Source organism: Zingiber officinale, chromosome 10B (genome assembly GCF_018446385.1).
Source record: "Zingiber officinale cultivar Zhangliang chromosome 10B, Zo_v1.1, whole genome shotgun sequence".
NCBI lineage: Eukaryota > Viridiplantae > Streptophyta > Magnoliopsida > Zingiberales > Zingiberaceae > Zingiber > Zingiber officinale.
The window spans coordinates 44508474-44534488 of record NC_056005.1 but is presented as its reverse complement, the minus strand read 5'-3'; the positions used below and the strand labels follow the sequence as shown (position 1 = coordinate 44534488).

At 35.5% G+C, this 26015-nt stretch overlaps 1 protein-coding gene across 1 annotated transcript; it reads left to right on the top strand.

Moving 5' to 3' along the window:
• Positions 1-17589: 17589 nt before the first annotated feature.
• On the top strand, positions 17590-21193 carry LOC122029409 (luminal-binding protein 2). The gene is made up of 7 exons (XM_042588380.1): positions 17590-17774; positions 18566-18833; positions 18913-19127; positions 19216-19938; positions 20022-20176; positions 20271-20353; positions 20438-21193. The coding sequence occupies exons 1-7, from the start codon at positions 17717-17719 to the stop codon at positions 20931-20933; spliced, it is 1998 nt and encodes a 665-aa protein (XP_042444314.1). The 5' UTR covers positions 17590-17716; the 3' UTR covers positions 20934-21193.
• The last annotated feature ends 4822 nt before the right edge of the window (positions 21194-26015 follow it).

Genomic DNA, 26015 nt, shown 5'->3' with positions numbered 1-26015 from the left:
AGGGAACATTAGGCGTTGATCCAACTTAGATCTATTTTGAAAATCTAAGTTGAGATCGTGACTAGATTCCGGTCTCAAGGAGACGGAATCTAATTACTGCTTTTATTACTATTATAACTATACTATTCCTTTTAAAACTGTGCTAACACTTTATTTTGCAGGGTAGTTTTGCATTTTGCCTCGGACTAACGTTTTCGTGCAGGTCACTGGAAAACAGAGGTCCGGGCACCCGGAAGGGATCTGGGCGCCTAGGATGCAAACTTTATCCCCTCATCGCGTCGTCACGTGGAGCTTCATGTTTGGACGAGCTACGTTACACTCCAGACACTCGGAATGGATCCGGGTGCCCGGAGCTGTAAGAGATCAGTGGCCGGCTAGAAGGGGGGTTGGATAGCTAGACCACCCCAAATCGATTTCTTCTCTACAAGAAGGTTAGTACGCAGCGGAATACACTAAACAAAATAATGAAAGCAATCAAGGAAAAATACAAACGCTAACAAGCTCGATGTAACGTGGTTCGGAGATTGCTTGCTCCTACTCCACGATGTGCCCTCCAGGTGGATGAGCCCTTGATCCTTCGATGGATCAGTCTCCGGCAATCTCCGGCTAAAGCTTCTCCTTCTTGGTGGAGCAAACCTCTCGCAAAGAATCTCTCCCTCTTTACAAGATGAAGTTTAGGTTTAGGGGGAAGAGAGTGAACTTTGGAAACTTTGGGCAGAGACTTGAAGTTATTCAATGTGCACGAGTAACCTTCTTCATGCCCTAAAGCTCCCCTTAAATAAGAGGAGAGAGTTGATCACTAATTAACTCAAACCAGACACCAGTCGATTGGTCCACACACCAGTCGACTGATGTGTCGTTGGACACACCCAACGGCTCTCTGTAGAAAGCCAATTTCTACCAACGACCATATACCAGTCGACTGGTCCTATGACCAGTCGACTAGTCCCCGTAGTCGACAAGTATAGAATCATTCTGTGCATTCTATGAAATAGGATCAGTCGATTGGTCCAATGACCAGTCGACTAGTCCCAGTATATTTTCACACACTCATTCTCGGAGTCACCTTTGAAGTCCTCTTCCTCGGCCTTCGTCCTTCAAATGCACCCGAGCCCGCGGCTCCTCTTCGTGTCATCCTTCACGTTGCCTTGAATTCTACTTCCCTTGGCTCCACTCCATTGCTCCTCGTCCAGCGGTCCCTCGGATGTTTTCCACACCATCCTTCACTGACTCAAGGATCCAAGCCCTTGGATGAGCTTTCCATACTTGACCGCACCAAGTTCCTCATGTGTTTCTCCAAGTCCTGCACGACTTAAACACATATCAAAATACATATGAAAGCCTAACTTAAACTTTTTGACACACACATCAAAACCTAGGTCAATTGCACCAATAATCTTCCCCTTTTTGATGTGTGGCAATATGTTTAAGTTAGACACAAATAATAACTTTGAAAATTAGAAGTAACATGTAAACATGAAGCATAAAACCAAACTCCACCTAAACATATGCTTTCTTCCTTAATTTTCAAGTTTTGCACACAAGTATGGGAATAAAGGTTTCTAACTTAAACCTACCCATTTCTCCCCCTTTGACACCATCAAAAAAATTGTACCAAACAATTATATACTATATAACATCAAGTATGACCAAATTTTGACCAAAAATTCGATCTCAGAAAATAACAGTATGCTGGAAAGCTGGTACCAGTCTATTGGTACCTGACACAGTTGACTGGTACACTCTGAAATTGAATTTCAGCCTTTTACAACCAACTTAAAAAATTCATAAAAAATTCCAGAAAATTCAAAAAATCATGAAATTTTGAACACATATTTCTTATAATGTTCTTTAACTATGAAAAATATGTTTTAATGAAAAGTCAAAGTACTTTTGAAATTTTGACCAAATCTCAAAAGTATCAAAAACATGCAAGTTTGCATCAAATTAACACCCAGTTTTGTAATCATATGTTTCAATATAGCTATTTCATAGTAAATAAAACATAGAATTATTTTCAAAACATTTGAAATATCCAACTATGATCTATGGGAAAGATGTCCATTAATTAAACATTTGCTTTCCCCATAGTTGGTCTATAATTACTAAAAATTTGATACATTTCATAACTCATCAAAATGCCACAAGTATAAGTGAATTATTAGTATCATCTTATTATCTCACATTTATGGTTGGAAAATCATGCAAGTCATTGTAAGATAAGGTATAATGGTAACCTCTACTTAGCCTCCCGTGATCATGACTTTTTATCAAGGCTAAGTGCTCCCCCTTAAGGTCTCAAGTCAACCATCTTTCAAGTATTTGAATTACGATTTCTATGGTTGACTTGACCTAAAATCCTCTAACCCTTGAGGATTGATTTTGATATCCAATAGAAATTTTTTCTAATTGGGTTAACCAAATATTCCTTGGGGATCCATTTTCTATCTATGGTCTTGGTTTTTGATTGTCCCCTAGCAAGTAAATAATGGTAGGTCTTTTCATTATTTGGTTCATTGTATCCTAACCCATTTTTCTTAAAACTTGCCCTTTGGCTTCCAATAATCATATTTAGGATTTTAGAACCAATTTCAAATTTCCTAAGGGCATTGGTAAGGTATTCTACATTTTCTCTTAATTTCCTATTTTCTTCTTCTAAACATTAATCATTTGAAAAATTAGAAGAAGCATGCATATTGTTGTCCTTAAAGCACATGGATTCTAATCTTGCTTCAAGCATGCAAATATCATTTTTCAAGGATTTATTTTTCCTTTTAGCTTTAAATAAATCATCATTTGTACTTGAAATAATTTTGATTAAAATATGGGGAGGAAGATTATGTACCTCACTTACCGAGAAGTCCGAATCCGAAGTTTGACCTCCCCCTTCACTTGAGCTCTCCTCTTCATCTTCACTTGAGCTCTTTCTCTCTTCATTTTCAAATGAGGTGGAGGCTATATCATTAATTCCCATTAGAGCAAAATTGACTACATGATGCTCTTCTTCCTCCGATGATGATGAAGGATCACCCCATGTTGCTTTTAGGTTTTGAGTCTTCTTCCCCTTTTCTTTTGTCTTCTTCTCCTCCCTCTTCTTCCCTTCCTTCTTCTTCAAGAGAGGACAATCATCTCTTATGTGCCCCTCTCCTTGTCAATTGTAGCAAATTACCTTCCTTGTTCTACTTTTGCTTCTTGAGCTTTTCCTACCATGAGATTTGTTAGTAGAAAACTTTTTAAATGCCCTTCTCATTTTTCTTACCATATACGCCTCTTAATCACTATCCACTGAGGCGCTTGATTCTTCGAAGTCGGAGGATGGTGGGGATGAAGACTTCTTCTTCTTACCCTTTCCCTTGTTTGCCACAAGGGCTACTCCTCTTGATCTATGAGCTTCTCCATCTAATCCTTCAACTCTTGTTTCGTAGAGCTCCATTGTTGAGAAGAGTTCATCTAGAGAGGATTTCTCTAGGTCCTTTGATATGTAGTATGAATCTACAATGGAACTCCAAGTTGTGGTTCTTGGGAAAGCATTTAGGGCTTTCATCATCATGTCTCGATTTGAAAGTGTCTCACCTACACTTGTTAGTCCATTAATAATTTTCTTAATTCTAGAGTGTAAAATTGATACCTTTTCTCCTTTCTCAAGCTTGATATTGTTGAGTTGAGTTCGAAGGAGGTCTCTGCTTATCAATTTTGCTTCCAATGTCCCTTCATGAAGCTCCACTAGCTTTTCCCATAACTCCTTGGTGCTTGAGTAAGTTCCAACCCTTGTTACTTCTTGTTGGGGAAGAACATTTAGTAGATGATGTATGACTTTAGAATTCACTAAATGTTCTTCCCTTTGCTTCTTGCTCCACCTTGTTTTCTCAAGTATCTTATTGTCTTGATCCCTAGGCACTTCGAAACCATTTTCCATGATTAGCATAATGTCAAAATTGGTTTCAAAAAATACCTCCATTTTCTTCTTCCACCAAGAGAAATTCCCTTCGAATTTAGGTGGATGGATGCTTGAGCCGAGCATTTAGATAAGTGCTCCTCTTGGCAATTAGTCCGTTGAAGAGTGTCCTCGCTCTGATACCACTTGTAAGAGATCGATGGCCGGCTTGAAGGGGGGGGGGGGTTGGATAGCTAGGCTACCCCCAAATCTATTTCTTCTCTATAAGAAGGTTAGTACGCAGTGGAATACACTAAACAAAACAATGAAAGTAATCAAGGAAAAATACAAACGCTAACAAGATCAATGTAATGTGGTTCGGAGATTGCTTGCTCCTACTCCACGACGTGTCCTTGAGGTGGACTAGCCCTTGATCCTTCGGTGGATCAGTCCCCGGTAATCTCCGGCTAGAGCTTCTCCTTCTCGGTGGAGCAAACCTCTCATAAAGAATCTCTCCCTCTTTATAAGATGAAGTTTAGGTTTAGGAGGAAGAGAGTGAACTTTGAAAGTTTTTGGCAGAGACTAGAAGTTATTCAATGTGCATGAGTAACCTTCTTCATGCCCCAAAGCTCCCCTTAAATAAGAGGAGAGAGTTGATCACTAATCAACTCAAACCTGACACCAGTCAACTGGTCCACACACCAGTCGACTGATGTGCCGTTGGACACACCCAACGGTTCTCTGCAGAAAGTCAATTTCTGCCAACGGCCATATACTAGTCGACTGGTCCCATGACCAATCGACTAGTCCCCGTAGTCGACAAGCACAGAATCATTCTGTGCATTCTGTGAAATAGGATCAGTCGACTGGTCCTAGTACATTCTCACACACTCATCCTCGGAGTCGCCTTTGAAGTCCTCTTCCTTGGCATTCGTCCCTCAGATGCACCCGAGCCCACGACTCCTTTCCATGTCATCCTTCACGTTGCCTTGAAGTCCACTCCATTGCTCCTCGTCCAACGGTCCCTCGGATGTTTTCCACACCATCCTTCACCGACTCAAAGATCCGAGCCCTTGGATGAGCTTTCCATACTTGACCGCACCAAGTTTCTCATGTGTTTCTCCAAGTCCTACACGACTTAAACACATATCAAAATACATATGAAAGCCTAACTTAAACTCTTTGACACACACATCAAAACCTAGGTCGATTGCACCAACAGGACCCTCCTATATAAGGAGGATGCACCCTGGAGCAGAGAATCATCACAGAACAAGATCTTCCAAAGCTTGCTCTTCCATGTTGTGCTCCTGCAACGCTGTGAGGCTTCTCTGACAAGTGTTGTTTTCCTTTTCCTTATTATTGTCAGTATTGTTTATTTATTAGCATTCCTGTAATTTAAATTGTGTAATCATCTTTTTGAATTGTTAGTAAATTGTCCAACGAAAGTACTCAACGAGTGCGGGCCTTGGAGTAGTAGTCGACAAAAGCTCCGAACAAAGTAAAACGACTCTTGTTAGCATTGATCATTTTATTCTTCCGCTGTGCACTCGACTCGAGTTTTTACGATATTTTTTAATCGCTATTCACCCCTCCTCTAGCGAATTTATCGATCCAACAAGTGGTATCAGAGCAAGTATCGCTCTGATTTAGTGCAACCACCAATCAGACAAGGGGTGAAACTTTTTTTACTTTTTTCAAGTTTTTAGTTTTACGTTAAAAATCCAAACTGGTATCGTTGCCTTTTTGGAAATTTTTTTCATAGTAATTAAGCTAAATTTGTGCAACACCAATTCAGTTTTTCTTTAATTTTATTATGCACTACTAATCCAAGACCAAGTCTTGGGATTTCTTGTCGCTTTGTCTATTTGTGTGCAGGATAAAAATGTCTCAAGTCAAAGGCTTCAGCATAGTTCGCCCCCCTATTCAACGGGGATGACTTCCCCTACTGGAAAAAGCGAATGGAGGTTTACTTAAAAATCGACTTCGACCAGTGGTTCAGCGTCACCAGAGGATACAAGGTGCCGGTCGACAACTCCGAAAATCCACTAGACCTGGAACAGTGGACTCTGGACATGAGAAAGAAGTCCTCGAGGGGCTACAAAGCTCTCAACACGCTGCAATACGAGCTGACAAAGGAAGAGCTGAACCGAGTGGGATCCCACAAAAATGTTAAAGAGTTATGGGACAAGTTGATCGAACTACACGAAGGAACGAGCGACACCAAGGTAACTAAGCGCGACCTTCTGTTAAATAAAATATTTAATATTAAAATACAGGAAGGAGAAACAGCGAATCAACTTCATGTGAGTAAATTGAAATTAAATGAGTTATTCTGCGAGCTATAATTACACAACCAGACTAACATTGGAACCGAGAAAGGTATTGCTTTATTTGCAGATTCCTCCAAGGAAAGGACAAAGACCAAGCCTGAACCTGAAGTCGAGTCAGATCAGGATTCTAAAGACGAAGAGTACCTAGTGAACCTGGTAAGGAAGATGTTCACCAAGAGGAAGAAGAGCTTCAACAAAAAGGACTTGCAGAAGATCAACTCCCCGACTGAACCAAGGAACGTGACCTGCTTCAGGTACAATAAGAAAGGCCACTACAAGAACAAGTGTCCAAGATTGAAGAGCAACAAGTCAAAGACATCCAAGAAGAAGGCTCTCAAAGCGACTTGGGACGACTCATCCTCAGAAGAATCAGAGGCTGAAGATCAGAAGCACCAGCGTCACCTCGCGTTGATGGCCTACGAAGAAGAATCGGAAAACGGGTCTGAACCCGAATCGAGCCAAGAGTCCGTACTCGTTTTCGAATATCCCGAAGAGGTATGTTTTAATTTGAATAAGAGATTTTTTAGAATTATTGCTTGTTTAAATAAAAAATTAACTACAATAGGAAATGAAAATAAATTGCTCCTTGAGGAAAACCAAAACCTCAAGGAACAAATCATAAATTCTAATCCAACTCAAGACCTAACACTTGAGGAGTAAAATTTAACACTAAAAACAGAAAATAATAAATTAAAAAGTATGTTAGAAAAATTTATAATAAGATCTAAGAATTTAGATCTAATTTTAAATAGTCAAAAAGCAGTCTACAATAAAACCGGACTTGGCTACAAGTCAAGTTCAAATAAAATATTTAAATCATTAATAACCCAACATAAACAACAAAATAAAGCTTGGGTTCCAAAAGCGTGCTTAACCACACAAGTGGGAATTAACTAATATTACATACCTAAAGATAAAATATACTATATAAAATCTGATAAACCAAATCAAAAATCAAAACACAAACCTAGACCAACAAAATCAAAATTGAAAAATTTTAGAACCCATTAAAAATTAGATTATCATCAAGTTAAATATAGTTATAAAAATAACAGACACAAATCAAAATTTAAAACTTAAAAATAACAAACCAATAATTCAAGGAGAGGCCCCAGAATAGCTGACACCTCCAAAATTAACCTACTCGATAGGGTAACCAAAACCAACCTACCCGACAGAGTAATTAGGACTAGTTCAAAGGGATAATAGTTTAACTTGACCAACGATACTGGTGAAGTTTTGGATGATAGTATGTTATGGAAGCTTTGTCTATGCATGTCTAGGAAGATATGGCTTCGACCTGGTACATTTGGCTTAGTGGAACTAACTGAAGCTACCTTTTACAGATCCTAACCAGTTAAACCAAGGTTTTGTATTAAGTTCAGTGGATAGGACTACTTGGAAAACTTTGAAGGCATGGTTACTCTAATGATGTCCAAGTGACTCACCATAGCCCAGAAGTTTATCCAAAAAATACCTATTTGTTGAGTCCAAAGCTAAACTTGAATCCAACACAAAGTTAAATCAAACCCTAAAATTGAACCTAATTCATCTCACAAAATTATAGAATTTCTTGATTTAAAATTTAGATCGGGTGAGAGGATTAAGAACTAAACATTAAAATTAAATTAAATTAAATTAAATCAAATCAAATTAAAATAAATCAAATTAAATCAAATCAAATTAAATTAAATTATTTTAAAAATTCTTTTTAACTTAAAATTTTCTTTAACTTAAAATTTATATTCAAAATCTTTTTAACTTAATTTTTTTAACTTAAACTTTATTTAAAAATCTTTTTTACTTAATTTTTTTTAACTTAAATTTATTTTAAAAATTTTAAACTTAAAATTTATTTTAAAAATCATTTTAACTTAAAATTTCTTTTAACTTAAAATTTATTTTAAAAATCCTTTTAACTTAAAATTTATTTTTTAATTTAAAATTTTTTAAACTTAAATTTATTTTAAAAATCATTTTAACTTAAATTTTATTTTATTAAAAAATCTTTTTTTTACTTAAATTTATTTTAAAAATCTTTTTAACTTAAAATTTATTTTCAAAATCTTTTAAGTTAAAATTTATTTTAAAATCTTTTAAACTTAAAATTTATTTTAAAAATATCTTAAATTAAAATATATTTTAAAAACTTTTTAAATTAAAATTTATTTTAAAATGAAATTAAAATAAATTAAAACTAATTAAAATTAAAGTAAATTTAATTTAAATTAACTTAAATTAAATCTAATTAAATTAAAATTTAAAATATACTAAAATAAAATGAAATCACATTAAAATTAAATTAAAAAATTAATTTAATTTAAAAATATACTTTACAAATTGTTTTAAAAATTAACTTAAAAATCAATTTTAAAAAAAATTCTTTTAAAAACCCTATTAAAAATTCATTTAAAAATTACTTTAAAAAATCTTTTAAAAATCATTTTAAAAAATCTTCTAAAAATTCTTTTAAAAATTACTTTAAAAAATATTTTAAATAATCTTTTTAAAATTATTTTAAATTTTTTTTAGAAATTATTTTAAAAATTACTATAAAATATCTTTTAAAAATTATTTTAAAAAATCGTTTTTCAGAAAAAATATGTTAAATTATTTTAAAAAATTATTTAAAAAAATAATCTTTTTAAAATTATTCTAAAAATTATTTAAAAATTATTTAATTTTTTAAAAAAATATTTAAAAAAATCTTTTTAAAATTATTTTTTTTTAAAAAAAATAAATTTATTCTAAAAATCTTTTAAGAATTATTTTTAAAAAAATATTTTAAAAAAATTATTTAAAAAAAAAGAGAATCTTTTTAAAATTATTCTAAAAATCTTTTAAATTTATTTTAATTTTAAAAAAAAATTATTTTAAAAAAATCATTTTAAAAATCCATTTAAAATTCTTTTAATAAAAATATTGGAAAAGTTATTTTAAAAAAAAATTGTTAAAAATCATTTTAAAAATTATTTTAAAAATTATTTTAAAAAAATTATTTTAAAAATCCTTTTAAAAAATTTATTTAAAAATCATTTTAAATACCTTTTAAAAAATCATTTTAAAAATCCTTTTTAAAAAATCATTTAAAAAATTTATTTAAAAATTTTTAAATTTTTTTTAAAAAAAATTATTTAAAAAATGATTTTAAAAATTATTTTAAAAATCCTTTTAAAATCTATTTAAAAAATCATTTTAAAAATCCTTTTAAAATTTTTTTAAAAAAATTATCTAAAAATCCTTTTTAAAATTATTAAAAAATAATTTTAAAAATTACTTTAAAAAATTATTTAAAATCATTTTAAAAATTCTTTAAAAAAAGTATTTAAAAATCATTTTAAAAGTCCTAATGATATTATTAACATTTAATTAACTTAAAATTTTAAACTGAATTAAATAATTGAAATAAAAACTTCAAAAATTAACTGTATACTAAATTAAACCTAATCTTAAAACTTAACCTTAATTTAATTCAATCAATCTTAATTTTAACGTTAGTCAAAATCTTATCTTCACTATAATTAAATTATAATTTATCCTTATTAACGATTGATTTAAATTGAATCTTAATAAATTAATACTAATTCTAAACTTTGCTAATTCAAATTAAACGTAACTTAGGTTACTTAATCAAAACTTAACGATTAAGTAAATGAAAAACATAATTTAAATTATAACTATTATTTTTAATCCATTGATATTAAGTCAATTAATATGAAATTGAATCAGATAAGTTAAGTAAAATAAAAGTTAATCAATAAATTATTGATAATGATTAACTATTATTAAAGTTTGTAACAAATTAATGAGAATAATTGATTATTGATTAATTTCAATAATCTTATTTTTATCAAACAATTATACCAAGTATATAGAAATACTTATGTAAATAATATACTCTATAAACATAAGTGTTACTAACACTGAATCCCTTAAACACTTAGGTAGAAAAATGTGTTAAGGCTTTGAAGTTTAACCCAAACCTTAGTGTTAACTTAAGGAGGAGAGATAAATTAAGGGGAGTAATAAATTCAGGAGAATATCAAATTTAGAGAGAGAATCATTTTTTTTTAAAAAAAATTGTCTCCTAAAGTTTATTTAATTTTCTTAGATTGGTTTTCTAAAATCCCACCTCAATTTTTTTTTGAAAATCTTACTTTAAATATTTTTCTGGTAATATTTTCAAAGGTTTTATTTTAAAATTATGTCAGGTTTAGGGGCATAATTAATTATTTTTCATACTTATTTTGAAATTAGTTTTTAAAAAATACTTTCTTAAAAATATTTTAAAATCTGTTTAAAAAGTCTGACTTATTTTTACAAATCTAATTTGATAAATCTACTTTTGAAAATTAGATTTTAAAACAAAGTTTTGAAAATTGGATTTTACTTAATTTCGAAAATTAGATTTTACAAACTTAAGTTTGAAAATTGAGTTATTACTTGAAAATAATGTTAATTTTGCAAAGTTTATATTTAAAATTACTATAAAATTTACAAAGTTATCTTTCTAAATTATTTTTCAAAATTTTTCTATGCTGGACTCCCCCAAGTCAATCTGACTTTAATTAAAATTCTTTATTGCATTTTCTCTTACTTCCTTAATCGCGTATTTTTCTATGTTATTTTTGATGAATGTCAAAGGGGGAAGGTTAAGTGGTTTAAGTTAGTTAAAACAAAGTTAAAACAACGAAATACAAAATATAAAACTGTAAAATACAACACCCAAATATCAATTAAATAATAAGGTTATTTGAGAAATAATCTTGTTGAATTTTTTCAAAATTTTAAGAAATTTTTTCTGAATTTAATTGGAGCCCGTATGATATGTTTTAAGGGGTAGAGTTATTAGACTTAGTGAAAGCCTATTTGGAATACCCCTTAAATAGGAGTTGATTGAGGAATAAACTTGGCCTTGCCGACTATGGAGTTGTCTTCCTCTCTTGACCACAAGCACCAGGTGCTCGCCAGGAGCCAAGCGTGCAAGTCTACGATAGAGGTAGGTTTCCTGAGTTTTTTTTTTCCGATTCCATAGTTTGTCGATCTCCTTCCGTGCCCTGTTTCCTCCTTAAACACACCACCGGATTGTCATTGCATCGCCTACCTCCCTCGCGTTCCCGACGATCTCCTCTCTCTGCATTTCCTCATCGGCCATCCTCTTTCATTTGCATTTCATGGGTCAGTCATCCTCTTTTGGCCTCAAGAAGGTATGAAGTGTTTCCCTTTCTTGTCCGATTTCTGTCGTAGTATGCCACTAGATTGACATGTGAGGGCAGCTGGACAGAACGAGGCTTCGTGCCCAAGCGTGGAGGTAATAAACAGAAATCAGTTTCCATTCTGTGTATTGTGATGAGGAATTTTGATGGTTGACTCGTCATTGTAACTTTGGCTAGCACTGTTCGCCGGCGAACTACAGTTCTGGTCATCCTGTTCCGGGAGTGAACCTTTCCAGCAGTGAATCGACGAAGGAGAAGTCCAGGTTGGGTAAGTTGTGCTATAAATTGATTACATTATGTAATGAATTAGATTAAGGAATTAATTGAGATGTGGATTAATTTGAAGGTTGTAGTTGGTTGTTCTTGTTAGGTTGATGTGGATTTATATTTGGTTCAGGGGAGTTTTTGGGAGGAATCATGTATAAACCTAATCTAATTAGGTTGTAGTATGGGTAAAGTTGATTGGGGGATTGTTGGAGAAGCTTGGCTACAAGGTATGTAGGTGATTTCATGATTTCGGTTTGGATCTATAGCTTGTTTAAAAATTCAGATTTGGGTCAATTGATTAGTAAGATTTGGTTAGCTGGATTTGGATTAGAATATGTGGTGGTAATCGAATGGATTGATTCATGGGTTGAAGATGAAATAGATTAATTAGGTTGATTTACTCCATGGATTTAATAATGGATTAAATGAAGTTACACTAGCTTAACTCTAGGTTAAGTGGTGAATTGTATTAGTAAGACCTAAACATTAATTTAGGGTTAATCAAAGATCGTGTTTGATTAGAGTTACCCTAGTTCGTTTGGGGATTTTATTTAGCTACTTAATTCATATGAATTTAGCTAAATAAAATATATATATTGACTGATGCAGGATTTTAGTATGGGACGAGCATCACGGCGTGGGACATATTTTAGCACGATCGACAGATAAAGGCGGGTATTTCTTACTTTATCTCTTTAACACATTGATCTTAGTGCATGAGATATATTTTCGGATAGTTCTTATATTTATCTTGACTCCACTCATATTTTTCTTGTGCTTGAAGCTTATCCACTCGATCTTTGAGCTACTCGTTTTTATATCTATACAGTCTCTCGTTGCTATCTATGATATTTAGCAGATACCATATACCAGATATTAGATATTAAATATTGGATATATGGATACTAGATACCATGCTTACTTGCTTGAATGTTGTTATTTACACACCTTACTGAGCATGTTGGCTTCATGTAGCATATCTATTTTCTGTTTATATATATATGATAACTGTTGCATTTTACGTATCATATCATTACATGCATGCCGACGACCATGTCTCCCTTGTGGTTGAGAGGGTCATTGGCTAGGGCTGCACGCTCGGCCACTCATGGGTAGTGGTAGTTGGAGCATGCCGCTTGTCCTATCGTGCTCCCACTCATTTACTCAGGGGTAGTAATAACTGGAGTTGCGAGCAGCAGGGACCCCCATCACAGATGTAGCTAGTTAGCTACGATGCAACTGTCCCCTCGGCCACTCGAGAGTAGTGGTAGCTGGAGTGGTGTACAGTCTGTCATTGTCCCGGTCTCTCGACCATACAGGGGTCATGTTACAGGGGGTGGGTGGGAGTGACCATCAGTGTATACGCTGTTATTATTATACTTATTGATGTTGTTGCTTACTTATGCTGCTATTGCTTACTTATGTTGCTATTGCTTATTTATGCTGTTGTTGCTTATTTATGTTGCTATTGCTTACTTATGTTGTTATTGCTTATTTATGCTGTTGTTGCTTACTTATGCTGATATGCTCACATAGGTTGAGATATATACCTGAGGTATGGGTTTAGACACTAGTTTGTTTATTGGTAATATGTATATACCTCATATGTTACCTATGTAATTATGAGCAGTACTATAGCAGGTCTTTGCTACACCTGACCTTCTATTACTAGCCTATGATAAGGTTTCAGGTATGGACACTTATTATGATATCACTGTAGTATCTGCTATATTCCCTACGAGACTGTATACCTTACATCTCTAGTTATTTAATATGTTCATGCACTATCTGTCCTATTATCGGCTGAGTCTTAGTATTCACCACCCCACAAATTGGTTTATTTCGTCAGGTAGCAGGTAAAGGATTTATGGAGTCACCTGGAGATCCTGTCCGCCAGTCCCAAGTCACATCGAGCTTCTCCTTTCGTTAGTGTTTCCTTTCGCATTGTTGGTTTTGTACTTGTTCTTGTATTTGTGTATTCTTTTATATGGAGTTTTGTTTTGTGGTATCTTGTATTTGATTGGGTGATGATGTGTCAAGACGAGTCGGCTCGCAGTTAGTTGTTATGTTCGTTTCATGTTCGTTATTTTGTGATTTTCGCTGTGCTATGTTTCAGCCGAGTGGGCTACATTATTAACTACGTGGTTATGCTATGTTTTAGTCATGTGAGCTGCATTATTAACTGTATGATTGTGTGTATATTCCAGCCGTATGTGGCTGACGTATTTTGTATGTATGTCTCAGATTGTCACCGGTATAGGGGAGATGCTGCTGAAATATTTCGGTAGGGATGCCTTTGGGGGCGTGACAAAAACAAGCCTAACTTAAAAACCTTATAATTACTTATTTTACTTACATATTTGTTCACTAACTTAACTCAGGTTGTCATTGCATCAAAAAGGGGAGATTATTGGTGCGGTTAGTACTAACGGTCTAACTCAAATTTTGATAAATGACAAAGTAAGTTAAGTCAGTTTCATATTGATCTAACACTTTGACGAAGTATGCAGGAAAAGTCCAACTAGGTCAACGGGACAACCTGATAGTTGGCACGAAGCCTAGATTGGTCGTCGGGCTGACCAGATGTCTAACACGAAGTCCAGCTAGGCCAACGGGTCGACCTGATAGCTGCACGAAGCCCAGACTGGTTGATGGGTTGACCAGATGTTTGCCACGAAGTCCAGCTAGGTCGATTGGCTGACTTGATAGCTAGCACGAAGTCCAGACGGGTCGAAGGGCTGACCGAACGTCTGGCAGGTAGGTTAAGGTAAGTCACTGGAGGGGAGTGACTGTGAAGACGCGTTCCTGGGAAGGGAACATTAGGCCTCGATCCAACTTAGATCCATTTCGGAAATCTAAGTTGAGATCGTGATTAGATTCCGATCTCGACGAGACAAAATCTAATTACTGCTTTTATTACTATTATAATTGTACTATTCCTTTTAAAACTGTGCTAACACTTTATTTTGCAGGGTAGTTTGCATTTTGCCTTGGACTAACGTTTTCGTTCAGGTCGCTGGAAAACAGAGGTCTGTGCGCCTGGAAGGGATCCGGGCGCTCGGAAGGGATCCGGGAGCCTGGAAGGGATTCGAGTGCCCGGGATGCAAACTTTATCCCCTCGCCACGTCACCACGTGGAGCTTCATGTTTGGACGAGCTACGTCACACTCCAGGCGCCCGGAAGGAATTCGAGCGCTCGGAGCCTCCTATATAAGAAGGATGCACCCTGGAGCAAAGAATCATCTCAAAACAAGACCTTCCAAAGCTTGCTCTTCTGTGCTGTGCTCCTGCAACGCTGCGAGGCTTCTCCGACAAGTACTATTTTTCTTTTCCTTATTATTGTCGGTATTGTTTAATTATTAGCATTCCTATAATTTAAATTGTGTAATCATCTTTTCGAATTGCTAGTAAATTGCCTAACGAAAGCATTCAACGAGTACGGGCCTTAGAGTAGGAGTCGACAAAGACTCCGAACCAAGTAAAACAACTCTTGTTAGCATTGATCATTTTATTCTTTCGTTGTGCACTTGACTCGAATTTTTACGATATTTTTTAATCGTTATTCACCCCCTCTAGTGAATTCATCGATCCAACAGTATCAGCGCGGGGGGTGCTTCTCCTTGCGTGCCGATCGACCCTCTATTTTGTCCCCAGATGGAGAGTTGTTCCGACTGGTCCTCCTGCGACGCTCGACCCTTGGATGCCGATGCTGCTCACTACGCCAGTCGCTCGGGTAGCACCTTTTGCTGTTGTTGCTCGACTATCTTGGTTGCTCAAGCTTGTACGAGCATATCAAGTTCTTCTTGAGTGAGCGTCACAGTGTGAAGTCGTTCAGCTTCTTCCATTTTCTTGGCTCAGATACAGGTGTGTTTCCACAGACGGCGCCAAATTTGATCTTGTCCGAAAGTCGAGGCGATGAATGCTGGGGGGCGTGGCGCTCCTGTTGACTGTTGGTGGACTCCGAGTCAGAGAGACCTGCAATCACAGCAACGTTTGTGCCGAGCCAGGGTGGGGTTCCCCGACAATGACCCTCCGATGCTCAAGTCAGTAATCGGTGATGTAGAAGAAGCAAGGAAACAAAGTAGCAGAGTAACAGTAGCTACAGTAAAGATTATATCTTCCTCCGTCAAAGCTTGGAGCCCTTTATATAGGGCTTCGGGGAAGCGCGTGCATGCTTCTCAAAGCTTCCCCTGAAAAGACATGTCAGGAAAGCGTTCCTGAGACCATACCTCAATGACCCGAGCATATCCCTGACATGACAGTGGAAGCTTCCGCCGTACGATCATCTGCTTGTCGATGCTGCTAACCACACCGTTTGTCGGTGGCGCGAGTTCCCCACGAGGATATTGGCTGATCCTCCTTTTGTCTGTTAGCGGGCTGAGCGGGATGACCGCTCGACCAACCTTTAGCCGTCCGGGTGGTCTAGCCCTTTGGTCAAGCGTAGTAGCCGCACAACCAACCTTCCACTGTCAGAGTTCCGTTGTCATGCTGCGATCCTTTTTCACCGGTTCCGAGGTTCGATGTAAGTCTGAGCGAGCTGGCCGCTCGACGTATATCTCTGTTTTAAGCGTCGGAAGCTCGATGCCTAATCGAGTTGTAGTGATATCTAATCGGTACTTCTTTATCTCAATCGGATGAATAAATTGTCCGACCGAACAGCGACATAGAAATATTGACCGTCTAAATTTTGACTTTTATCGTAATCATGACCCTCTAGAGGATGACTTTTATCACCAGATCAAACATCATTATAACTACTGTCTCTAAACGTGTTATGGTAACAATTATTTCCCTTCGCGTTTTGATTACTATCATGTCCCGTCACATTATGATAACTATGGTTTCCCTTTGCATGTCAGGAGGTCAGACTAATGATAAATCAGAAGGTTGGACAAGTGGCAAGTCGAGAGGTCGGGAGTTAACCGATTGGAAGGTAGGGAAGTTGGCACATGTTGATAAGTCAGACCAGCTCAAGTCAAAGATTGGACCAATTCAGGTCGGGATGTTGGATCAACTCGGTAGTTTGAATATTGATGCAATCTGTACTACGCCGTATCGTATATGAAAAAAATGAAAAAAAAATTTCACGGTATAGAAGATTAAAGTGGGAGATCTTTTTATATTAGTTTTCTACTACACGTATTTTGATTCGTATCCTTATCTGCTTCCCTTTGCATATCAAATATGTTTTAAAAAATATTTAAAGGGGCATTTATTTTATTTAAATTTTAAAAATATCTCAATCCTTATGGCAGTTTTAAAAGAATTGCACTAAATAATTTTAATTAAACTATTTAATATTATAATAATTATGATTAAAAATATTAAAATAAATTAAAATAATAATGAAATAGTTTTGATCAAATTAAAATAGTTTTAATTAGAATAATTTTAATCAACATTAAAATAATTCTGATTAAAATTACATTAAATAATTTTTTTAAAGATAATTTTAAAATAGAATTAAATGTCATTTTAAAAAAAAAATTATACTAGACATAATAAAAATAAGGGCATTTTTTTTATTTTATCCAATAATTTTTTCAAAATTGCCAACATTTTACAAAGACGGACCTCCCCTGCCAGGCTGCCATAGAATCCTGAAAGATCAAGAAACGCCACAGAGTTTCCAGAAAATCTCAATGGGTCCCACTTTACCCGCCGACCGGTACCTGATCTCTCTCTCTCTTTGCGACAAAGAGATCGCCTCTGGCCCGTCAGATCCACGTCTAACGGCTATCGTCGTCGCAACGACATGGTCGTATGCCATTGGCCGAGAGAGTAGCAACTCGAGTTATGATTGGTCCACGTCGACGAAATGACATGTAGTCTTCACCGTCAATGGCGGTGAAACGAGTCCAACTAGCACACACCGTCCGACTCAGAGCCCATTATAAAGGCCGCTTTGGGTTCGTTAATTATCAGATCACTCGACCGAGAGAGATACAGAAGAGAGAGAGGCCGATCAAGAGGGAGATCAAGTTTTCTTGGTGTTCTCGTTGGAAAGGAAGCTCCAGGGAAGCGTCTATGGCTTCATCTCTGCGGAATCGCGGGTCCCTGATCCTGTTGGGTCTTCTGCTCGCTGGTATGCGTTTCTTATCTGATCTAGTGTCGCATTATACTTCTGATTTGGTTTTGCTGCTCTAATCTCGGCCCCTAGGTCTTGATTGTGGTGAATGAACGCGGGGATCCTAATTGGGTTTCCTTTAGATTAGTCTTAACTCCAGATTGGTTTGATTTACGATCTCGTGTTAATCATATCCGGTGTGAGCGGAGCGTATGTGTGTATTTTTTTTTTTTTTTTTTTTTTTTTTATAGAATCGAGCACAAATATGTTTCCGGTGGTTGCTCTTCCTGACTGGTTCTGATTTACTCATTTTTGTTGTAATAGTGGAATTTCTTCAAATAGAGCTAACTTCTGTCAGATTCGATGGATCGCTTTTCTGGATAGAAGTATGAAACTCATAATGCTTGGAAATATATCTTAATTTTATCGTCGCTCAACTAATTTCAAGGCCTTTTACTATTGTTAATAATTCTTACTCATCTTCAGATTTTTTTTTTAACGTTGTTACATGCCCGATGGACATGTCTTAACTCTGTTCTCCGCTAGGAGTTATAGTTGGTATCTTATTTGAAGCATTCTTAGGCAACATATACAAGGAGTCTGTATTCCTTACGTTGAGTTTGTTAAATTATTAATATACCTGTCTTCGTACACGTCCATACCATGTTGACGTTTAGCATCTCCCTTTAGTGTTTTACTGGACTGCTTGAAAATAATGGTATCATGGAGTTGAATCATTTTTGCCCATTACCATGAAAAGTTGGCTATTTGATAAGTAAGGCTTGTTAATATGATGAATATATTTGCAGGATCTTTGATTGCATTCTCAGTTGCTAAAGAAGAAGCCTCTAAGTTGGGAACAGTTATCGGGATTGATCTTGGAACCACCTACTCTTGCGTTGGTGTCTACAAGAATGGTCATGTTGAGATCATAGCCAACGACCAAGGAAACCGCATTACACCATCTTGGGTGGCTTTCACTGATTCTGAGAGATTGATTGGTGAGGCTGCAAAGAATCAGGCAGCCGTGAACCCAGAAAGAACTATATTTGATGTCAAAAGATTAATTGGAAGAAAGTAAGTTTGCTCTTCTTAAGGTGTAATATATTGTTTTTTTTTTTCTTCTTTAGTCAAAACTAAACATTTCCTGACATAGATTTGAGGATAAAGAAGTTCAGAGGGACATGAAACTTGTCCCCTACAAAATAGTGAACAAAGATGGTAAACCTTACATCCAAGTCAAAATCAAGGATGGGGAAGTAAAAGTTTTTAGTCCTGAGGAGATAAGTGCAATGATTTTGACTAAGATGAAGGAGACAGCAGAAGCTTTCCTCGGAAAGAAAATTAAGGATGCTGTGATTACCGTTCCTGGTGCGTGCAGAGTTCTTGTACCTTCCTGTCAAAGACGCTACCATATTTTATCCTAGAAATCTAATTTCCATTCTTTTTTATGAACCAGCTTATTTCAATGACGCTCAAAGACAGGCAACCAAAGATGCTGGCGTAATTGCTGGCTTGAATGTGGCCAGAATAATCAACGAGCCAACAGCTGCCGCCATTGCATATGGCCTGGACAAGAAGGGTGGCGAGAAGAACATTCTTGTTTTTGACCTTGGTGGTGGGACATTCGATGTTAGTATATTGACAATCGATAATGGAGTTTTTGAAGTTCTGGCAACAAATGGTGATACTCATTTGGGAGGTGAGGACTTCGATCAGAGAATAATGGAATATTTCATTAAATTGATCAAGAAGAAGTACGGGAAGGACATCAGCAAGGATAATCGTGCTCTTGGGAAATTGAGGAGGGAGAGCGAACGTGCCAAGAGAGCTTTGAGTAACCAGCACCAAGTCCGTGTTGAGATCGAATCACTTTTTGATGGCTTGGATTTCTCTGAGTCCTTAACACGAGCCCGCTTCGAGGAATTGAACAATGATCTATTCAGGAAGACTATGGGGCCAGTGAAGAAAGCAATGGAAGATGCAGGACTGGAGAAGCATCAAATTGATGAGATTGTTCTTGTCGGTGGTAGCACTAGGATTCCCAAGGTGCAACAGCTCCTCAAGGATTACTTTGATGGCAAAGAGCCAAACAAGGGGGTTAACCCTGATGAGGCCGTTGCTTTTGGTGCAGCCGTGCAAGGAAGCATTCTCAGTGGAGAAGGTGGTGAAGAAACCAAAGGTACTATCATGGTCTGCAAAGATTATTTATTCAAGTGTCTATCTTAAATGCTCAATTCTAACAGTGTGATATTTTGCATTCAGACATTCTTCTTCTGGATGTTGCTCCACTCACCCTTGGCATCGAAACTGTTGGAGGAGTGATGACTAAGTTGATTCCAAGGAATACAGTGATCCCAACCAAGAAGTCTCAAGTTTTTACAACTTACCAAGATCAACAGACTACTGTCTCCATCCAGGTAACACCGGATTTCTTCTTGGTTGTTGCTCTCCTTTCCCTGCTTCAATTCTTACTAAGATTTGTAACGAGACCGGGGGTGGGATGCACTGTAGGTTTTTGAGGGCGAGAGAAGCCTCACAAAGGACTGCAGGCTGCTTGGGAAGTTTGATTTGTCTGGAATTCCACCGGCACCAAGGTTTGTCTTCTTTAACGCTATTCAGAAATGCTTTCTCATCTTTCAAATTTCTTGCTACTAACTTTGCCTGCGACGATAACACAGAGGCACACCCCAGATTGAAGTCACTTTCGAGGTCGATGCCAATGGTATTCTGAATGTGAAGGCAGAAGATAAGGGCACTGGCAAATCCGAGAAAATCACCATCACAAACGAAAAGGGTCGCCTCAGCCAGGAAGAGATTGATCGAATGGTTCGTGAGGCAGAGGAGTTCGCGGAGGAGGACAAGAAGGTGAAGGAGAAGATTGATGCCCGAAACCAGTTGGAGACTTACGTGTACAACATGAAGAACACCATCAATGAGAAGGACAAGCTCGCCGACAAGCTTGAGAGCGAAGAGAAGGAGAAGATAGAGGCAGCCCTGAAGGATGCACTCGAGTGGCTCGATGACAACCAAAGCGCCGAGAAAGAGGACTACGAGGAGAAGCTCAAGGAGGTGGAAAGCGTTTGCAACCCCATCATTTCTGCAGTGTATCAGAGATCCGGCGGTGCGCCAGGAGGTGATGCCGAGGATGATGACGACTCACACGACGAGCTTTAAGCGGTACAAGAAATATCATTTGACGAGAGGAGATCGATTTGGAGATCAATAATTCCTTCATACTTTGTTTTCTTGTAATATTATGGTAGCTCATAGGTTCTAGTGATGAGGCTAGGGAGTCTTTGGTTTTTTGCCTTTTAGAATACTTTTCTGTTCGTTTGTTCAATGGAAACAGTCCTAAATTTAGGCCAGCTCAAGATGCCTTAGGCGAAACTAAATTTAGGCACATTATTTACAAAAAAATTTATCATCCTTTTTCATTATGCAAGGCTGAGTTTATTTTTTTTAAAAAATAAATTAAAATACAAATTTTAAAAGGTATTTTTTATATAAAATTTATTTATTTTTACTTTTTGTAAGAGGTAAAATTATTAATTAATTTTGTATATTTAAATTTTGATAATGATTTTTTTATTAATAAAATTATTAAATTATTTATTTTTTGAAACATAATTTAATATAAGCAAGTGTATTTAAAATTATTTTAAAATAAAAAAAATAAAATTATGTCTAACAGGAATAAAATTAAGGAAATAACGTGGCAAAAAGAATTATGCTCCAATCATCATTATTCCTTAAACACAAAAAAATAAATAAATAAAAAATATTGGTACAAAATGATAAAACTTAATATAATCCCTAAAAAATGAAAATTGGAGCCAAACTAAATCAAATATTATATATCAATAATTTAATGAGTTTTTTTTAAGCACAAAAAAAAATCATATTTTTTATCATTTAAATCAGAACAATTGTAAATGATATAATAAAGACAAAAGAAAAATCAAGAAATTTATGACTATAAATATATCTAAATAAAAGTTAAATTATTGTCTATCAAGGAAGTAAAATGGTAGAAATATATGACTCTTTATTGCTAATAAAATCCTCTATTTTGATTTGACAACACGAACAAGTGCAACATTTGAACTGAATCAAGCATGGAGCATAGTTAACACCAACCAGATCATGCTAGTGTTAGATGTGATTTTTCTTTTGCAATCTCAACGAATGAGAGAAGTATAGAGAGTGGGAGTTGGAAAAGGGGAAAAAATTAGCAATTTTATTTTACATTATATGGTTAAAAATTTTCTAATTCATAGTAGATCTTATAAAATAACATACATAATTAAAAATAAATTTAAAATATTAAAAAGAGAGTCATTTATGGCTCTATCCATTAGAACCATAACTAACGAGATCTTTATGAAATCCGAAGAGTTGACCCAAAAATAAGATCATGCAAATCTTTTATCGTGTGGACCTTATTCTTTTCCATTATCTTACAAAAAATGGCGATTTACCAAAGTGCGTAGTTAGTTTTACGTTTTCCCCACATTGTATAGGCATTTTGGAAATGCCCAAATTGCGTAGCCTGCCCTGGTCTAAATTCCCATTTTACCCATCTAAAGCCAAAAAAAAAAAAATTCTTAACCGCGAAGACATCTTCTCAGAGAAAATGACCTATGTCCAAATCAAAGGCGATGGGGCAGGAATGGTGTATTGGTGTAGGGAGCACCATAATCAAACCTATATTTTGATGTTGTTAATTATTCAAGTTAAATCTTGTTGTGATCTAATGAATTAATCAAGATTGTAGGATGCAAACTTAGAAAGTCCTAAGTCAGGTAGACTAGATAGTAGGCAACGAAAGTCTCGGCAAATGGTGGGAACCAGACAGAAAGTCAAATGGGTCAGGTAGACTAAACATTTGGCAAGGTGGATTCAATAAGTTAGGAGGACCAAAGATCAAATCAAGAAGTCCTAGCAGGTTGATCATATGTTGAGAAAATAAAGTCCAAATAAGTCTGGATGACCAGATTGTTTAGCGGGTAAGTTGAGATAAGCTCCTAGAGTGGAGTGAAGTTGGTTTAAGTTAAGTTTTAATTTAAGTTTAAGTTTTAAATTTTAATTTAAGTTTATGTTTTAATTTTAACGTTAAATTAAGTTTTAGTTTTAATTTAAGTTTAAGTTAAGTTTTAAGATTTAATTTAATTTATTTTAAGATTTAATTTAATTTATTTTAAGTTTTAATTTAAGTTAAGTTTTAATATTAAGTTTAAGTTAAGTTTTAGTTTTAATTTAAGTTTAAGTTAAGTTTTAAATTTAAATTTAATTTAAGTTTATGTTTTAATTTAAGTTTAAGTTTTAATTTAGGTTTAAGTTTTAATTTAAGTTTAAGTTTTAATTTAAGTTAAGTTTAAATTTATTTTTAATTTAATTTAAATTTTAATTTGATTTTAATTTTAGTTTAATTTTAATTTAATTTTAATTTTAATTTAATTTAGGTTTTAAGTTTAATTTCAATTTCAATTTTAAATTAAATTCTATTGATCTAATCATCTCACTTAGTCTAAATTTTTAAACATAGGTATTCTTATAGTTTTGTAAGATGAGTTAGTTGAATTTTTATTTAAAGATAGTTTGACTTTATGTTAGTTTCAGGTTTAACTGTCAGTTAATTAAATGTACATTTCAAAAATTAACTTCCAGACTATGGTAAGGCACAAGAGCTTTTTTTGGTATCGGAGTAACAACCACTTCTAGACAAAGCCTTTTTAAGAAATTGAACATTTAATTTTTCTATTGATATGTCTTGGTCTAACTAATCTAGGATATGATGAAGTAACTTTGGTTAGTTCCACTTAGCTAAGTAGACCAAGTAGGATATGTCTTACCCTACTTAACTCCCTAGACCAAGCTTCCCTAATGTATTATCATCTCGCTCTACTTTGGTACTAAGTTGGACAAGAGTCAACTTATCTTTTTAATTTAGTCCTAATTACCTAGTCGAGTAGACTATTATTTTAGATGTACCAGCTAATTTGGTGCCTCCCCTAAATCATAATATCTCTGTTTTAAGTTTTTTTTTAGTTTAAATTTGTTATTATTTTTATTAATTAATTTCATAATTGAAAGATACTTTATTATAACTTAGTTTGTAGAGTTTAAAATTTGATTTAGACTTTTAACCAAAGTCTAGGTTTTGTATGTTAATAAAATTATCAATAATTTTTTCTAGTTTATCAATTTTATCTTTTAAAATCTTATTTTATTTTTCTAATTTTCTAACACTTAAGATAAATTTTTAAACTTTCAAAATTATTAAATGATTTTAAATTATATTTATTTAGATTTAAATTAACTTGATTAATTGATTTGTCTAATTTTTGGAGAGAGTCTAAACTTGAGTGATAGTGATTCTCTAGGTTACTAACATGTGTAGAAAAAAAAAAGGATTTTCATATACTATAAACTTATTGACATTTGCTCCTCTTGGATCTTTGGGTCTCTTTTCTGGGTGATATGGGTTGAAAGGAGTGGAGTCCGTGTAATAATGTGAAGGGGGATGTGAAGAGAAGAGGGAAGAAGTAGGGAGGCTGGGGTAAGATGAATGCGCCCAGTAGGCAAATCTAGCTCAAGAATATAAACCGGCCGGGATAAAACTAGCGGGGTGCACGATCTGAGTAGGCATATTCGGCAGACAAAGCTCGACCAAGCAGATAGTGCTGGACGAACCCAAATGGGTGAAGTATTAGCAAAGCACACCTACGCCCAGTAGGGGAACCTCGATCGAGCATGAAACACCTATCGAAAATATACGTCCGGACGAGTATATAAGCCCGGTTAAACTAAAACAGATCAAGGATTTGCGCGTTCAGATACGCTCGGTAGAAGAAGCCCGACCAAGCATATACATAACTCGCTCGGTAGTATAATCTCGGGCGATCAAGCAGGCATACGGACCAAGGCTATCAGAAAGGACTCAGCTTGGAAGTATACGATCAAACATAGGCACAATACGCTTGGTAGTGGAAGCCCTGTCGAGCATACACATAACTCGTTCGGTAATGTAATCTCGGACGATCGAGCCAACATACGTTGTCAGAAGGGACTCGGCTTGGAAGTATACGGACAGACATGGGTACAATACGCTCGGTAGTAAAAGCTCGATCGAGCATACACATAACTCGTTTGGTAATGTAATCTCGGACGATTGAGCAGACATACAAATCGAGACGGTCTGAAGGGATCCGGCTGGGAGACATCTGGTCAGACATAGATATGACACGCCCGGTAGTATAATCTCAGTCGAGCGTATATATGACTCGTTCGACAATATAATCTTGGACGATCAAGCAGACATACGAACCGAGATGATCAGGAGGGACTCGACTGGGAAATCCGATCAAACATAGATATGATACGCCCGGTAGTATAATCCCCGTCGAGCGTATATATGACTCGTTCGACAATATAATCTCGGGCGATCAAGTAGACATACGAATTGAGACAGTCAAAAGGAACCCGGCTTGGAAACATTCGGTCAGACATAGGCATAATATGCTCGGAAATACAATCTCGGGCGGGTATATCAATACACACCTTTATAAATCTATTAGTATGAAATCATCTTGGAAAAATCTGACCGACCATAAGGGCACTCACATTTATTAAATCTCATAAACATAACCAGTAAGGAGCAGTGTAACTGAATATATGTGATGTATGAAAATAATATATGATCATATGACAACTTGGCGAGAAACAGCTTCTAGAAACTTCTGTAAGTGCACTAGGTAACAAAGAAGGTATATCTGAGAGGCAAAAAAGATTCCTTAAACTATTATTGCAGGTACTTATGTCATCTGATAACAAACTCTAACAAACCAGGGTCCACCTCATGACCACGGAGGTTATATGAGGTGGTATAAAAAGGGGAATCCTCTCCGTTGGCTAGGTACGCGCACAACACCACCACTGAAACCCTAGTTCCATTTCAGTTTATTGTACTTCTTCTTCTTCTTCCCACCTAGAACAAGAGAGGACTGACTTGAGTGTCGGAGGGCCTAGCCAGAGATTCCCTATTGGTTAGTCCTAGGAAAAACGTACCGGTTCCACTGTACAAAAATTTTATACAAGTGTCGAACCTTTCCTTAAATAACCTATTGTGTTCTTTAGAAGTTAAATTAGGAATCACAAACGGAACTTAACATCATTGATTCCAAATTTAACTTATCTGTTCTTGATGGTTTAGATTTGGATCACAAGCGAAACTTAACACTATTGATCCAAATCCAC